Source organism: Elephas maximus, chromosome 25, assembly GCF_024166365.1.
Source record: "Elephas maximus indicus isolate mEleMax1 chromosome 25, mEleMax1 primary haplotype, whole genome shotgun sequence".
NCBI lineage: Eukaryota > Metazoa > Chordata > Mammalia > Proboscidea > Elephantidae > Elephas > Elephas maximus.
In genome coordinates, this window is record NC_064843.1 from 34,224,065 (window position 1) to 34,241,557 (window position 17,493).

Consider the following 17,493-nt stretch of genomic DNA (forward strand, 5'->3'; position numbering starts at 1 on the left):
GAGAAGTGGCAATGGAGGCGTCAAGAAGTAGATCCACTTACGATGCTGACGAGTGCTCTTGGAAAACAGAGATGGCCATGGGGGAGGAGAGGAAAGACAGATCAGTTAGAGCAGTGTGGTCACTGGGGGAGTGGGGCAGGTGGGGGGCACCTGGGAGCATCACACCAGGGAGTGAGCCCAAATCTGACAGGACAGGCCTGGAGAAGGAGTGGGGAGAAGGAGGCTCAGAATCAGAAATGAAATAGACCAGAAAGTGTTATCAGAAAGGCCAGAGGTAAAGTCTACAAAGAAGAACAAGACAGTAAGGTGTCAAGTTTGGAAACATGGAAAGAATGAAAAACCCTGGTCAAAGGGTTTGGGCAGCTGAGGTCTTAATCCAGGGCAATGATGGGATAACAGGAATAAGGCATTGGCTTCAATATGCATGGGAGTTTCAAGTCCAGTTCTAGAAGTTATACATGTAGTGGGATGGTGACAAACTGGAGCATGACTAAAGGAGAGAGGCCAGGAGAGGGAGGGAACAAGAACCACATCTTGTGAGGAGACATGAGGGATGTTTACGCCAGAGAATGAGGACTGCAGTGGAACACGACCATATTCAAAAAGCTAAGTGGCTACGGATGAAGGAGATTTATTCTGGCTGGCTCAGAGGGCTAAAGTAAGACCAATGTGAGAAATTACAGAACCCATATCTTGACTCATTATAAAAAACAAGTTCTAACAGTCAGAGATGTTCTAATTATAAAAACAATGGTCATAGATCATATTATTAGAATGCCCACTATATCCCTGGCATTGTGCTAGGCACCCTAGAATGCATCATCTAATGTCACAACCCCAGGAGGTAGGAATTATGACCGCCAATTTGCAGAAGAGGAAACTGAGGTCAGAAGAGGGTATTACACAAAGCTAATAAGTGGCAGGATTCAAACATAGATATATCTAAAATGAACTAGGCATTCCATAGTGTCAGACTACTGGACTGGCAGCCCTTTGGGGTCCCAGGACTTCCTGCACCTCACAGTCCTAAAGTCCAGTGTCTTATCTCAAGGTCATAACGAGCTTGATACTTTTCTGCTGTGATTCCTACGTTAGGGTATGGCACGATCACTCACCCAGTTATCCAAAAGAGAAGCCTTTTTTATGTGACCCATAACACCCCTCTTATCTTCACTGTCCACATTCAGTATTTTACCAAAGAACTATTGGTTCTACCTCCTCAACATCAAATCTGTTTGTTTCATTCATTCATTCAACAAATATTTGTTGAGGACCTACTATGTACCAGGCACTGTGTGCTAAGCTCTGGGATATCACAGCAAACAAAAATATTCTAGTTACTTTATAATTACAGTCTAGTGGAGGGACCATGTGATAAGTGCTATGAAGAATAAAGCAGGATAAGGAGATAAAGAGTCATGGGGAAGTTATTTTGGGCCAGCTGTTAAGGTGAAAAGGGAAGGTCTCTGAGGAGATGACATTTGAGCAAGAGATCTAAAGGAGGTGAGGGAGTGGGCCATGTAGATACTAGGAAGAGTGTTTCAGGAAGATAGAACAGTAAATGCAAATATCCTGAGGTGGATTCCAGGGCTTTCTACCACTTTAGCCAAGAGCCTTCATGATTTGGCCTGACTACCTCAGCAGCCTTTTTTGCCATTCCCCACCTTGGCTGTGTTCAAGTATACTGTAGTTCCTACAGGCCCTACGTATATTGTTCCTTCTATCTAGATCACTCTCCCATCTCCCTTTCTCTGGAGAAGCTTTCCTTGGACCCCTAAATCCACATTGTAGTTCCTCCTATATTCTTTGTCAACAGCCTGTCCTCCTTAACACAATTCTGTATTATAATCACATGTTGAATTATCTGTCTCCTCCTCTTGACTATAAAATGCATGAAGGCAGGGACCATAGTCTGTCTTCTACACTATTGCATCCCCAAACCTAGCACAGAGCCTGACATAGAGGATATGCTTGTTACATATTTATTGAATAAAAATGAGTTGAAGCATTCAGGGAGAGGGCACATGATCATTGGTTAGAATTTGCTATAAAATGAGGTTTCTCAACTGGGGCACTATTGATATTTTGGGCCAAATAATTCTTGAGTGTGGGGTTGTCCAGTGCATTGTAGGTTATTTTGCAGCAACCCAGGTCTCTATCCACTATATGCCAATTGCTGCACCTCCCTCCCCCAGATATGACAATCAAAAATGTCTCCAGGCATAGCCAAATGTTCCCTGGGAGTGGGCAAAATCACCCCCAGATGAGAACAACTGTTATGAAGAGATTCCCATATAAACCAAACCAAACCCAGTGCCGTCAAGTCGATTCTGACTCATAGTGACCCTATAGGACACAGTAGAACTGCCCCATAGAGTTTCCAAGGAGTGCCTGGCAGATTCAAACTGCTGACCCTTTGGTTAGCAGCCGTAGCACTTAGCACTACACCACCAGGGTTTCCGATTCCCGTATAGTGCTGCCCTAAATATCCTCTAAGGGTCCTGGTGGTGCAGTGATTAAGAGACTGGCTGCTAACTAAAGGGTTGGCAGTTCGAATCCACCAGCCGCTTCTTGGAAACCCTATAGGGCAGTTCTACTCTGTCCTATAGGGTCACTAAGAGTTGGAATCCACTCGACAGCAATTGGTTTTTTAAGGGTCCTTTCAACCTTAAAATCTTTGTTTTATGTTGAGCACTAGGTATTTAGTCAACAGCCTCCCAGGATGAGGCTTGGGTGAGAACTGGTTTCCTCATCTGAGCAGGCTGCAGTCTACAGGTGGAGGCGAGTGAGCTTGGTGTGGGGTGTGGTGAGGGGGTGAGGAGTGAAGCAGCTTGAGGGGAAGTTTAGAGTTATGGTTAAAAGTGTATGCTGTGGAGACAAACTGCTGGGTTTGAATCCTGACTCCTTCATTTACTTGCTATATGATCTTAGGCAAAGTATTCAACCTTTCTATTCTGATTTTCTTCATTTGCATCATGTAATTAACATGTGCTTCATGGAGTGGTTGTGAAGATTAAATAACAATGTGTGGTAGTAATCAGTCAATAAAAGATAGCAATAATGATTGCTGCTATTCTCCTGATAGGAGACAAATAACCCTAGATACCTCACTGGGTCCTGAAGTATTACTGTTCTGTAGTTCCCAACTTGAAGGTTGCGTTTCTCAGCATGTAGTCCTTGTGGCTCATGGATTAGCAGCATCAGCAGCATCTGGGGACCTTGTTAAAAGTGCATGTTCCCAGACCTGAACCTAGACCTACCAAATCATATTCTCTGAGGTTGGAAACTGGGAATATGCATTTAAAAAAATGAGCACCTAAGGTGATTCCACTGCCCTTTAAAGTATGAGAGCCACTACAGGAAGGACCAGTCAGAGTGATGACTTGCATGATGGAAAGGATATGTTATGTTCAGTATCGTCTATTGTTTACAAAGGCAGCAAGTATGTTACCCATTTAGAAAAGCCTTGTCTTTTAAAATTGGCTCAATAGCAGCCCCTGCCCTCTGTGCCTCAGCTCAGCTGTCATCCCTGGATCCTTCACAACCATCTTCTTGCCCAATCCTGACTTTAGCAAGCAGTCCATCAGTGGTTTCAGCCCCAACGCTGGGATTCTATTGTGTCGCTGTGCACTGGCATCAGGGGTGGCCTAAAGTTAGTCTTCCCCATCCACTGTTATATTATCTTACAACTGGGCTTTTGCCTCAGTTTCCTTATCTGGCACTCAGGTCTTAAGTGGAGATTGATATGACCCTAATCTGATTCTAAGGGTCCCAGATTCACTGCCATTCTAGACAGCCTCCTCCATAGGGTTATGTAGATTCTATTCCCTATAGATCTGGGATCTGAATGGGGTCCTATCTGAAAAGGCTGGCCACTTGGGGCCAACATGCTACCCCATGCCAAATATTGCCTAAGTGTTCTCTCCAGCTGTGCGCCCTTGGGCAAATGACCTAATCTCTCTAAACGTTGTTTTCCTCTTCTGTTAAATGGAAGATAAAAGGAGGATTGTTCAAAAGCTAAGAAGTTTCCTGAATACAAACAAACACTTTGAGGGACAGAGTAGCAGAGGTGGAGGTCTGGGGACCATGGCTTCAGGGGACATCTAGGTCAAATGGCATAACAAAGTTTTTTAAGAAAATGTTCTGCGATTCACTTTGGTGAGTGGCATCTGGGGTCTTAAAAGCTAGCAAGTGGCCATCTAAGATGCATCAATTGGTCCCAACCCACCTGGAGCAAAGGAGAATGAAGAACACCAAAGACACAAAGAAAATATGAACCCAAGAGACAGAAAGGGCCACATAAACCAGAGATTCCATCAGCCTGAGACCAGGAGAACTAGACGGTGCCTGGCTACCACCAATGACTGCCCTGACAGGGAACATGACAGAGAGCCCCTGACGGCTGGAGAAAAGTGGGGTGGAGAACTCAAATTCTAGTAAAAAGACCAGACTTAATGGTCTGAAAGGTTGGAAGGACCCCAGAAGACATGGCCCCTGGACTCTCTGTTAGCACAAAACTAAAACCATTCCCGAAGCCAACTCTTCAGACAAAGATTAGACTGGACTATAAGACATAAAATGATACTGGTGAAGAGTGTGCTTCTTAGTTCAAGTAGATAAAGGAGACTAAATGGGCAGCTCCTCTCTGGAGGCGAGATGAAAATGTAGAAAGGGACAGGAGCTGGTTGAATGGACACGGGAAATCCAGGGTGGAAAGGAGCAGTGTGCTGTCACATTATAGGGAGAGCAACTAGGGTCATATAACAATGTGTATAAAAATTTTTGTATGAGAAGCTGACTTGAATTGTAAGCTTTCACTTAAAGCCCAATACCTCTAACCTCTTGCCGTCGAGTTGATTCCGACTCATAGCGACCCTACAGGACAGAGTAGAACTGCCACATAGAGTTTCCAAAGAGCATCTGGCGGATTCAAACTGCCGACCCTCTGGTTAGCAGCCATAGCACTTAGCCGCTATGCCACCAGAGGTTCCTAGAGCACGATAAATAACTTTTTTTTTTTTTTTAAAAAGGAGGGTTGTTAGGAAGAATCAGTGAAACACTTTCAGTAACGTAAGGGTGGAACTCCACTGTGGTAGGTAAAATAATGGCCCTTCAAAGATGTCCACATCCTAATCCCCGAAACCTGTGAATATGTTACTTTACTGGCAAAAGAGACTTTACAAGTGTGATTAAATTAAGGATCTTGAGATGGGAAGAGTATCCTAGGTTATCCAGGTGGGGCCAATATAATCACAAGGGTCCTGATAAAAGGTAGGCAGGCGGGCCAGAGGCAGAGAAGATGTGACAACAGAAGCAATGGTCAGAGTGATGCTATTGCTAGGAGGCCACAAACTAAGAACTGTGTAGATCGCCTCTAGAAGCTAGAAAAGGCAAGGAACAGATTCTCCCCTAGAGCCTCCAGAAGAAATGCAGTCCTGCTGACTCTTTGATTTTAGCTACATAAGACCCATTTTTAGAGTTCTGACCTCCAGAACTGGAAGATAATACATCTGGGTTGTTTAACCCACTAAATCTGTCATAATTTGTTACAGCAGCAATCGAAAACTAATACAGGCTTGTAAGGCATTTAGCAGATTCTGGCACATAGTAAGTGTGTTCACAATGTTATTATCTGTATTCCTGCTCCCACACTCCCCAGCAGTAGTCTGACCAACTTTGGTCATTGCTGCCAGACCAAATCATCGTGTCTTTGGTGACTCCTCGGGGATAAGTCCTATCACTGTGCCAGTTGCCTCCAGCCCCTGTTCTACCAAAACAATGCTTTCTGTTCTACCCATACAGCGGAGGCTCCAGCCTTGCTGCTGAGACCACCTGAGTTAGGACTAATTTTTAAAAATTTCATACTAAAGGTATTAACCATTCAGGTATCTAGAAAATGCACTGGTCAACAATACTCAGAGATCATCTAATTTAACACACTTGTTTTACAAAAGAGAAAAATAAAACTCAGGCAGGAGAAATGACTTATCCAAAATCAGACAGCAAGTTGTAGAAGAGCCAGAAAATGGAAGGTAGAGTCCCTGCCTCCCAGTGAAGGTTCTTTCTGCCATGCTCAGCCTCCACACTAGCTCTGGTTTGCCTCCAAATGCTGTGTCTTTTTTCTTTCCTTCACTTACAGCCAATCTAAAAAAAGGCCCTCAGAATTGCCCACAATGCCCAGCTTAGCTTCTTGACAAACACCTTAATGGTGCGGCATTGCCTCTTGGCTGCCATCAGCTCTTGAGTGGGTGGTAAGTGCACTAGCAGGAATTCCCTGGCATTCTATACAATGTCCTTGGCCTGCTCCCAGGAGGCTACCACAAGCTAGACAATCACCATGCCTGGGGTGGTGGCACATTTGGGGTTTTGGGTCAGCACTGGGATGTCCAAGTTTTCCAGTTTTGGGAAGGCCTCCGCCCAAGGCCAGAAGTGTGGCCATGCTCTCATTCACTCTCTCTGAAGGAGGAGCCTCATTTGCCCTTACCCTTCCAATGCCCTCTTGCAAATCTACCACAGCTTCTCTGCCCCCAGAGCTTGACTTATTGGTGGATTAAGAAAAGAGAGTAGACAAGACAAAGACCAGTAGGCAGGCCCCAGTTTCTCAACCTTGAGAGATAGCTGGACTAGATAACTTCTAAATAATTATATTAAGTTCTATTGAGTTAGCTTAAGTGGTTTGAATGTGGAGCTAACCTTTTGGTTCATAATATTATTCTTTCTACTTTCATCTGTGTTTGAAAATTTTCCAAAATAAAAATTAAAAGGAAGAAGTGATAGTGTATAGTAATAGTTATTGTTGTTATGAGCCGATGAGTTGATTTTGACTCATAACGACCCCACGTGACGGAGTAGAACTACCTCATAGGGTTTTCTAAGCTGTAATCTTTATGGGAACAGATTGTCAGGTCTTTCTCCTGTGAAGCTCCTGGGTAGGTTCAAACCACCAACCTTTTGGTTAGCAGCTGAGTGGTTGTTCCACCAGGGCCCCTTATAGTCACTGCTGTTGGGTGCCTTTGAGTTGATTTCAACTCATTGTCACCCCATGTGACAGAGTAGAATTACCCCATAGAGTTTTCTAAGCTGTAATCTTTATGGGAGCAGATCTCCAGATCATTTTCCCACAGAGCTTCTAGGTAGGTTTGAACTGCCAACCTTTCGGTTAACAGCTGAGTGCTTAACCATTGTGCCACCTCGGCTTCTTATAGTAGTTGGGCCTTTATCCTAAAGCAAGGTAAGGGTGGGATTATCATGACCAATTTTTTTTTTTTTGTTTGCTTTTAAGTATTCTTCTTATTAATTTCAAGCACTCAGAACAGCATAAAAAAATAAAAAACTGAATAATTACCAACGGTTTTGTGAAATCCTAACTTTTGCCATATTTGCTTCAGATATAACTGAGCCCTGTGTAGATTTATTTACTTACTTTTAAGTAATATTTTATTGTGTTTTCAGCAAAGTCTTGCATAGCAGTTTAAGCTCCAATTCAACAATTTCTGCACAGGTTGTTCAATGACATTGGTTATATTCTTCACAAAGCATGAACATTCTCATTATTTCCATTCTGGTTGTTCCATTTCCATTAATTTAGTTTCCCTGCCCCTTTACATTCTCATCTTTGTTTTAAAGTAATTGTTGACTATTTGGTCTCATACAGGTGATTTAAAAAACAATTTTTTTTTTTTTTGTCGTGCAGTAGGTGAAAGTTTATAGAGCAAATTAGTTTCCCATTTGATAATTTGTATATAAAGTGTTCATGACATTGGGTTCATTCCCCACAATGTGTCAGCACTCTCCCCATTTCTGCGCTGGGTTCCCTGTTTCCTTTTGTCCTGATTTTCTACCCTTTTGATCTTGTATAACTGATTGTTCTAAGGAACACATTGCTCTCGGGTCCTACTGTTTATTTTATGGGCCTGTCTATGGTTTGGCTGAAAGGTGGTCCGCAGGAATGGCTTCTGTTCCAGGTGATTTTTTTAAAGGCACACAGTACTTATGGATGATATCCATTATTTTGTGAGCTAATCTGTTATCTAGCTTGTGTAGATTTACTTGTAAAAGATCCCTCTGGCTGCCATGGGAAGAAGGATTACAAGTGAGTAACAGAAGCTGATCAGTTAGGAAGTTCTGAAGTCCAGATAACATATGACAGAAGCTTAGGCTAAGATGGAGGCAGTGGGAGCGGAGAGAAGTAGACACAGTGAAGATCTATTCAAGAGGTAGAACTGATTGCACAGGCAGATAAGAAGAGGGAGAAGGAGGGGTGAGGGATGACTTCTACCTTTTTGGCCCAGTGTTTTTGAGGCACAGAGGGAAATGTGCACATGAGTGTTTGTGGCATAGGATTGAGTTTTTAAATTATTATTGCTAACAAAATTTGTTAAAAGCAATGCCTGGCTTTTCTCTATTTACTTTGTAACAACAACATATACAATCTTTGGGAAAATGATATTATATTATATTATATGCAGTTCAAATTATATGTTATTATATATATATATTTTGGATATATACACACACACACACATAGTTCAAATCTACCAGCCCTTCCTTGGAAAACCTGTGGGGCAGTTCTACTGTGTCCTATGGGGTCACTATGAGTTGGAATCAACTGGAGAGCAATGGTTTTTTGTTGTTGTTGCTATATATATATATATATATAAAACTTGGCTGTTATTCTATATATCATTAAAGCCTAGTTTAAAGTTGCCTTTTAAAATGAATTCATAGAATAATGTTGAAGAAAACCTAGTAAAGGACTTGAATGAACTCAATCCTAATGTCCAGAGAGACCAAATGATTTGTTCCAAAATCTCTCAGCTCAAGAGGGCTGGAATTCACACCTTTTATCTACATACTATTGCCTAAAATAGGTACTCAGGCCCAAGTTGTGCTAAGAAGGTTAAATGCACCCAGGGCAGGAGCTGCGGAAGAGGCCCCAGTCCCTCCACCTCCTCAACACAGCTCTGAGCAGGTCACTTGTCTGCTCAGAAACTTTTAATGACTCCCCTCAGCCTTTGGAAAAAAGCCAGTTTCACGATCTGCTCTCAGCCTTCCTTTTCAGCCTCTTCTCCTTATGCACTCTTACTGGAAACAGCAAGTAACTCGACGCTGAAGGCACATCAAATTATCTGCTGTTTCCTAACATGCAATGCACTTTTGTGTAGCATTAGTTCATGTTTTTCCTTCTGTCTTGACTGCCCCACTCACCGTTCTCCATCCTTTTCATCCCTCAAAGTTTCATTTCTAACACCACCTTCTTGCTGAAATGGTCTCTCATTTCCCCAACCTCAGTTAACATGTCCTTCCCCTTCAGTGCTTCCCCAGACCTTGTTTATACTGCCAGCATTCATTTATTTATTCTCCATAAAAGGTACTGACTTTTGTGTGCCAAGCATTATTCAAAGAAGTTAGTGGGGAACATAGACGATACATTTAAAAAATATTTATCAAGTGTCCAGAATGTGCCAGGCACTGTGCTAGGCACTGAGGAGACACTGGCTGCAGTCTATTAAGAACAGGTTTGGAAACTCCTATTTTGAGTTCAAACTATACTATACTATAATGATAAGAATTTGCTATCCTTAATCTTCATGGTATAATTATAATTTACTTTTATTTTCTATAAAACTGCCTCTTTTAGACCACTATTATAAGAACTCAAAAAACAGTTTAAACAGAGAAGAAAATATTCCTTGATGGTCACAAGAGTGGAGAGGGAGGGAGGGAGAGGGGTTTTCACTAATTAGATAGTGGATAAGAACTATTTTAGGTGAAGGGAAAGACAATACACAATACAGAAGAGGTCAGCACAACTGGACTAAACCAAAAGCAAAGAAGTTTCCTGAATAAACTGAACGCTTCGAAGGGCAGCGTAGCAAGGGCAGGAGTTGGGGACCATGGTTTCAGGGGACATCTAAGTCAATTGGTGTAATAAAACCTATTAAGAAAATATTTTGCATCCCACTTTGGGATGCAAGCAGCCACCTAAGATCCATCAACTGGTCTCAACCCACCTGGAGCAAAGGAGAATGAAGAACACCAAAGACACGAGGTAATTATGAGCCCAAAAGACAGAAAGGGCCACATAAACCAGAGACTACATCAGCCTGAGACCAGAAGAACTAGATGGTGCCTGGCTACAACTGATGACTGCCTTGACAGGGAACACAACAAAGAACGCCTGAGGCAGCAGGAGAGCAGTGGGATGCAGACCTCAAATTCTCATAAAAAGACCAGATTTAATGGTCTGACTGAGATTAGAAGAACCCCAGAGGTCATGGTCCCCAGACCTTCTGTTAGCCCAAAACAGGAACCATTCCCAAAGCCAACTCTTCAGACAGGAATTGGACTGGACTATGGGATAGAAAATGATACTGGTCGAGAGTGAGCTTTTTTGATCAAGTAGACACATGGGCAGCTCCTGTCTGGAGAGGAGATGAGAGGGCAGAGGGGGTCAGAAGCTGGCCTAATGGACACAAAAAGAGAGAGTGGAGGGAAGAAGTGTGCTGTCTCATTAGGGGGAGAGCAACTAGGAGTATATAAAAAGGTGTATATAAATTTTTGTATGAGAGACTGACTTGATTTGTAAACTTTCACTTAAAGGACATTAAAAATTAAAAAAAAAAAAACTGCCTCTTTCAAGAACATGGGCTGGAGTGGGTCATAGCTGAAAGCAGAAGAGACTGGCTAAAAGGCTATTTACATAATCTACAACAGGACGGCTGAGTCTAGATGGCAAAGCACTGAGGACAGGAAATCCAGCTTCTTGTCCTTGCTTTACCATTTATGAGCTATATGTGGGTCCCTGGACAAGTCACATCATCTCTCTGAGTCTCCAGAAATGAGGACAATATCTTCCCTATCTACCTCACAGCACTGTTGCAAGGATCAAATGAGGCCGGGCATGTGAAAGAATCAGGAAAGTACAAAGCTCCTTATGGATACAAGGGGCTACTAAACAATAGGAAAAAACCATAGAAGAATAAAAGAAATTAAAAATACAGCAGACTAGGATTTAGATTAGATAGAAAGAACTTCCTAACAGTAAGAATTTTTTTCAGACAAGAGTGAAGATAATCACATGGAGAGAAATTCTTGCCTTGGGAATCAGTTAGTACTTCTTAATAGGCCTACTCAACCCCCAGACTCGGGGCTCTAACTTTCCTTGGCTACAGGTGCAAACCAAAGAACGTCCTCCATCAGCCCAGAGCAGATCACTTAAAACTCGACTAACCACCACCCCTTCCCCTCCAAAACAAACAAACAAACCAACCCACTGCCATCGGGTTGATTCCAATTCGTAGTGACCCTATAGGACAGAGTAGAACTGCCCGATAAGGTTTCCAAGGCTGTAATCTTTACAGAAGCAGACTGCCGTATCTTTCTCCCGTGGAGTGGCTGTTGAGTTCGAATTACTGACCTTTTGGTGAGAAGCCAAGCACTTAATCAGTGTGCCACCAGGGCTCCTTAAAACACACACACACACACACACACACACACACACACACACACACACACACACACGAAAAAAGCAACTGTACTGGGGGAAGGAATCCACTATGTCTTGGATCTAGGAAACTTGTGCGGCCAGTGTAGATTGTCTTGTTTCTCTCTGCCTATTTTTTTATACTGACCTTCCTCAGAATCAAACTGGAAAGTAGGAAGGCCAAAACAAACTGAAGGGCATCCTACTCAGCTAATAATAAGAGAAAGAGACTCTTTAAATAAACCAGAGGCAGGAAGCCAATTAATTAGAGAATCAGTGGGACCACCTGATGAGCAAAATACAAAAGAAAGACTCAAGAAAGCAACAGAGAAAATAGACTGAATGAATTTCTTTTTTTTGGCTTGGTCTCTCGGTAATGAAAGATCAGAGATGTGAAATCAAAAGCCAAACATGATGAAAAATGCTTTCAGCTAATTAGTCTGGAAACCAGAAAAAAGTTCTAGTTCTGAATCACCGACTGTCAAGTTTTGTGACCTTGGGCAGCTCATTTCAGGCAAATTCAAGAAGTATCTGTTAAGTGCTACAATGTGCTCACCAGTACCAGTGACCTCATGTGCTTACTTGGAGATTTCTAAGATCATGCCCACCTCTCAATTCCTCTGTATTGTATGTCACTACTACCAGATGACAACCTACCTAAAGAGTTATGAAAGAACTCAAGGGTGAGACTGTGGAATTACTGCCCAAAAAGAATAACCTTTATTAACATTGAAGAAAGAACAGGTGGGCAATGAGTCTGATTCCTAAGAAGGATTTTAGAAGGGACTTTGAGACCTGTCTGCCCATGAATGTCTATTTCAGATCCATGTAACTTTTTGGCATGAAGAATAAAGGGTAGAATCACTGAATGCTTATTAAATGAGCAGTTAGAATGGTGAGCATTGAGAGTTGGGGATTGTGTTAGACCTAAAAATATAAAGCAATGTTTTGATTGGGGAAGGCCCTGCCTAGGAAATGCAATTTCTTCCCCCCACCAGTAAGTATTTAAAAAAAAAAATTAAATGACAAATTGACTGGGGATGACTCAAAGTGTCCCCCCTGAGAAGGGAGAAATTAATGATGACTAGAGAAGTCAGAAAACATTTCCTAGAAAAGCAGGGCTCAAGCTGAAGCTTTAAGAAAAGGTTTCAGATGGATGGGTAGGGTAGAGAAGGAAACAGCATGTGTAGATGTCCAGAGAAACATGGGTAACTTGTCTTAGGATAAAGGAGATTCAAGCTCGGCTGGAGTAAGGATGTATACTGGTGAGCAGTGGGAAAGAAGATCAGCTAGTGGGAAGGTAGGGTGGAATCAGACTTAAGGGGCATTAAAAGACAGAAAGAAGAGTAAGCAACATTATCGGAAGGCCAAAAAGTAATAACATTTCTATAAAGTTTCAATCGTCTGATCTACTGGAGTTCGATGAAGGGATAATAAGGCATAAATTGTTGAGCGAAGCAGTGGATATAGTTCATCTATCTTTTGGAAAGTTTGGGACAACATATTAGACATTTAAAACGAAGTCATCACAAAATTAGGGGTTGTGTTTTTACCAGGGCATGAGAACTCACTTAGAGATAGGAAACAATTGATGGAAATAAATGGTCACTTCTCTGAATGAAAAGGTATTAACAGTGTAGGGGGCCCCAAGAGACCATACTGGGACTTGTCTGATTTAAATTTTTTTATAAGTGATCCAGAAGAAGTAGAGCAAAGCAAAAATTTCGGGACTGCAGATGATATTAAGCCCTTTCAGGTAGGAAAATGCTGAGCTGAAGGAAAGCACTGAGTGGGATGCAAAATGGCAGAGAAGCATCAATGTGGGGGAAATGTAAGGTAATGCACTCTGATAAAAACAATCCACTTATAGGATGTTGTGTTCCAAGCTATCACTTTTGACTCAAGAAACGGATCCAGGAGCTATTGCAGATTGTTTCCTAAAGACTGGCCCAATGTGTTGGGGCCAGAAAGGCTGACAAAGTAATGGGCAGAATCAGGAAGGGGTCTGGAAACGAAAGAAGAAACTATCCTTCCTGTATGCAAAACCATAGGGCTCCCTATCTGGGAACAATGCTCAGGTTTACAACTACTGAAAATTAGGGCCCAAGAGATCCAGAAATGGACAAGTAAAATGACCCAGAGATTCATGTGGCCACTTTAGGGGTGTCCTGTCATAAGGGGGCAGCTTAAGTTTGAGAAGACAAAGGCTAAGAGAGAAGAAATAATCAAAGCGTATAAAACTGATAAGAATAAAAGAGTGGGTAAGTGTAATTTTCTCTCCCAATTCTCACATACTTAAAGGAATAAAAAACCCACTGCCGTCGAGTCAATTCTGACTCATAGAAAGCCTACAGGACAGAGTAGAACTGCCCAATAGAGTTTCCAAGGAGTGGCTGGTGGTTTCAAACTGCCAACCTTTTGGTTAGGAGTCAAGCTCTTGAGCACTATGCCACCAGGGCTCCTTTTAATGCTTGAAATATCATAGGTATACAATAGTTTCAGAGTTGAGATCTTCTAGTCCTATCTCTTTATGCTGTTGTTGTTGTTAGCTGCCATCGAGTTGGCCCTGACTCATGGTGACCTCATGTGTCTCAGAGTAGAACTGCTCCATAGGGTTTCCGGGCTGTAATCTTTACTGAAGCAGATTGTCAGGCTTTTTTCTCCATGGATCTGCTGGGTATATTTGAACCACCGATCTTCCGGTCAGCAGCGATCATAAGCCACCTGCACTACCCAGACTCCTTTCTCTTTATGTTCGAGATGGTTAAATTCAAGCCTAGAGAGATCAAGGAAATGACCCAAGGTCACAGAAACCATCAGGGCCCAGGTGGGAGGAGAACCCAGGCTTCCTAAACTCCAGGTGAGGTCTTTCCACCTCACCTTGTACAGTTAGGGAGATCAAAGGAATCCTGCTTTGCATAGGGTATAAGCTCAAGAAACACATTCCTTTGAGATAGGATGAAGCTAAAACACAAAGAGGCTGGAGAAAGTTTTCACTAAAAGTCAACCAACAATTGTAACATCAAAGGAGGACAGCTACCAATTGGAACTAAAGAGACTTTTTTTACACCCAAAATTTTTTTGGGTCATGTATCCCTCTGAAAGTCTGAAGAAATCTAGGAAACTTCCCTTAGAAAAACACACATTTGCACATATAAACAAATACAGTTTTGTGCAAAATTTAAGAGAATTTGTGACCCTCTGAGTTCCATTCTCAACTAAGTATCTGTTCCAGCAGATTGTTCTGAACAAACAGACTGGCCACTTCAGCAAACACACTCCATATCTTAGGATCACTTAGGCAATCACTCAGATTTCCCCCAGCAAAACACCACTGTCCCAACCCTAAATATAAGAATTATTTATTAGAATTGCAGACCTTTAGGTTGGAAGAGACCAAGGAAATTACCTACTCCAACTGGCCTCCCCTCATGTGACACAGAATGATGTCATGGTTAAAAATGTGGAGTCTGGGCTCAATCTGCCTAGGTTAGAATCCCAACTCCATCACTCACGAGCTGTGTTACCTTGGGTAAGACTGTATCTTCCTCTGTAAAATGGGGATAATAACTGCAATTATCTCACGAGACAGTTGTGAGGATTAAATAATTCATATAAAACATAGCATCAGGGCTGAAACATAGTGAGTGCTCAGTAAACGCAACCTAGCATTATTGTTATTATTGTGTGTGTATCCATTACAATCCCTTCCTGGAGCTCCGGTCTGCACATGCCAGCCCTGAGCAGCTCATCTCCTACACTGGTTGGGCAGCTCCGATTGTTACAAACTTCTTCCTATTCTGAGCCGAAATCTGCCTCCTTGCAACCCCCACCCCCGCCCCTGTTGGTCTTAGTTCTCCTCTGTGGGGCCACACAGAGCAAGTCTATCCTTCCTCCACGTGACAGCTCTTCAGATATGAAGACAGTGATCGCGCGTCCCCCTCCTCGTCCTCTCTTCTCCAGCTTGAACATCCTGGGTTTCTTCTCTCAACCCACAACAGACTGGCTGCGCTTACTATTTACTCGCAGGCGTTGTACGGTTTCCCTCACACATCGTCATGCAGGCCACACACCCCACCGCCACCACCACAACCCGGACCCTCTTGCTCCGCCCCCGCTCGCTGCCCCTGTCCGCGGTGCTGAAGCGGCTCCCGGCCCGGCGCCCCTCCCCGCGGCCCTTCCCAGCCCCCGCCCTGAATTCCGGCCCCGTCCCGGAGCGCGGACGCCCGGCGGCAGGCGCGGCCCGGCCTGGCCCAGGCCCTGCCCCGGCACCGCCCCTCGCCCTGCCCGGAGGCCCCGAGCCCGCGCCCCGGTCCGGCGCGCTAGCCCCACCTGCCCGGCGAAGGGCGCCTCCATCTCGGCCGCCCTCGCCGCCTCCCCCGCCGTCCGGCCCCCGCTCCCCGCCGCCGTCGCCGCCGCCCGCGCGGCGCCCGGGAGGCAGCAGAGCGCGGGCAGCAGTAGCAGCAGCCGCCTGGGGGCCCGCCAGCGGCTCCAGCGCGGGGCCCTGCACGGCGGCTGCGGCCCCGGCGCGGCGCGGCGGCCCCGGCTCCTCGGCATCCCGGCGGCGGGGCCCGGCCGCCCGGCTGCGATGGCGGCGGCGGCGGCGGCGGCGGCTCCGGCCGGGTCTTCCCGCTGCAGCCGCTGCGGAGCCGCCGAGTCACGGCGCCGCGGACACGCGCCCGGCCCGCCTGCCTTCGCCGCCGCCGCCGCCTCTGCCGCCAGCGCGCCCCCGCCTCCGCGCGCCCCGCCCCGGCGGGGGGCGGCCGGGGGCACGGGGGCAGCGCCCCGGCCCGACCGGTGGGGGCGGAGGTTCCGGGCCAGCCTTGGGGCCCGGGCCGAGGAGCGGCGCTGAGGTGGGGGATCTGAGAGGCTAAAACAACAGCTCTGAAGCCGGGTCTAAGGGGTGGAACTGGAGGAGGGGGTCTGAAGGGCAGCCCTGGGGAGCGGAAAGAGGCTAAATAAATAATTCTGGTGATGGAAAGATGAGATGGCTCTGGGGAGAATATCCGGGGTTGGGATCCGAAGCCAAAGGAAAACCCCCGGAGAAGAGGGTCGGAGGAGGTAGCACTGGAAGAGGGGGTGTAAGAGACAGACCTGGGAGAGGGACTGAGCAGCGACCCTGGGGTAATGATGGGGGCTGGAGGAGAACGAGCTAAAGAAATAGCCATAAAGGAGAAAGTCCAAGGGGGCGGCACCGAGGAGAGGGTCTAAGGGGCTGTCCTGGGGAGAGGGATAGAGAAGCTAAAGGAATAGACCTGAGGGATGTTTAAGGGTGGAGGCAACCCTGGGTGACTTTAGGGGAAGTTAAGGTGACACTCATTCCTTCACCCTCCAAAGGGAAAGAGATCACCCAGGTGAGATCATCTGTCATCCAAAACAACCCATATTTATTGAATGCTTTCTATAGGCAAAGCTGTCGACTACTTAGGGTACAAAAAAAAGGAGAGACAGATTCTCTGAAGTGTAGAGGTTTACAGCTTGGTGAGGAAACTTGAGTGCAAAGAAATACAGGGCAACAAACACCAAATGTCAAAAGGATAAAGGTGCTCCAGGAGTTCAGGACTGGGATAATCAGGAAAGGTGTTATGGAGAAGGTAGGACTCTAGCTAAGCCTTGAAAGAAAGGCCACAAGCTAAGGGAAGTAGAGAGGGCATTTCAGGTAGGGAGTTGAGGGTGCACAGGATGAGGCTGGTGCAGTAGATCAGCTTCTCTGGAGCACAGGGTTCCTATGGGAAAGTGCTGGGAAGTGAGGAAAATAGTACAAGATTATGAATCCAAGGATAATGAATTTGGGTTATATTCTGAAGGCAAATTAGGGGTGGGAGGAGACTTAAGGTTTTTTTTGAGTGGGATGGGTGTGCAAAATGGTGTTTTACGGTTACCTGGTAATTCAAAAACCAAATCTGTTGCTGTCAGGTCAATTCCGATTCATAGCAACCCTAAAGGACAGAGTAAAACTACCCCTTAGGGTTTCCAGGGAACTCCTGGCGGATTCAAATTGCCAACCT

The 17,493-nt window shown here is 44.8% G+C and overlaps 1 protein-coding gene across 1 annotated transcript in view; it reads right to left on the reverse strand.

Moving 5' to 3' along the window:
• Positions 1-16,152, reverse strand: part of MMP24 (matrix metallopeptidase 24) — a 49,755-nt gene extending 33,603 nt beyond the window's left edge. Inside the window, exon 1 of the mRNA XM_049869537.1 lies at positions 15,818-16,152. Within this exon, the coding sequence (XP_049725494.1) occupies positions 15,818-16,042 (225 nt within the window). The 5' untranslated portion in view covers positions 16,043-16,152. The remainder of the gene's footprint in view (positions 1-15,817) is intronic.
• Between the last annotated feature and the right edge of the window lie 1,341 nt (positions 16,153-17,493).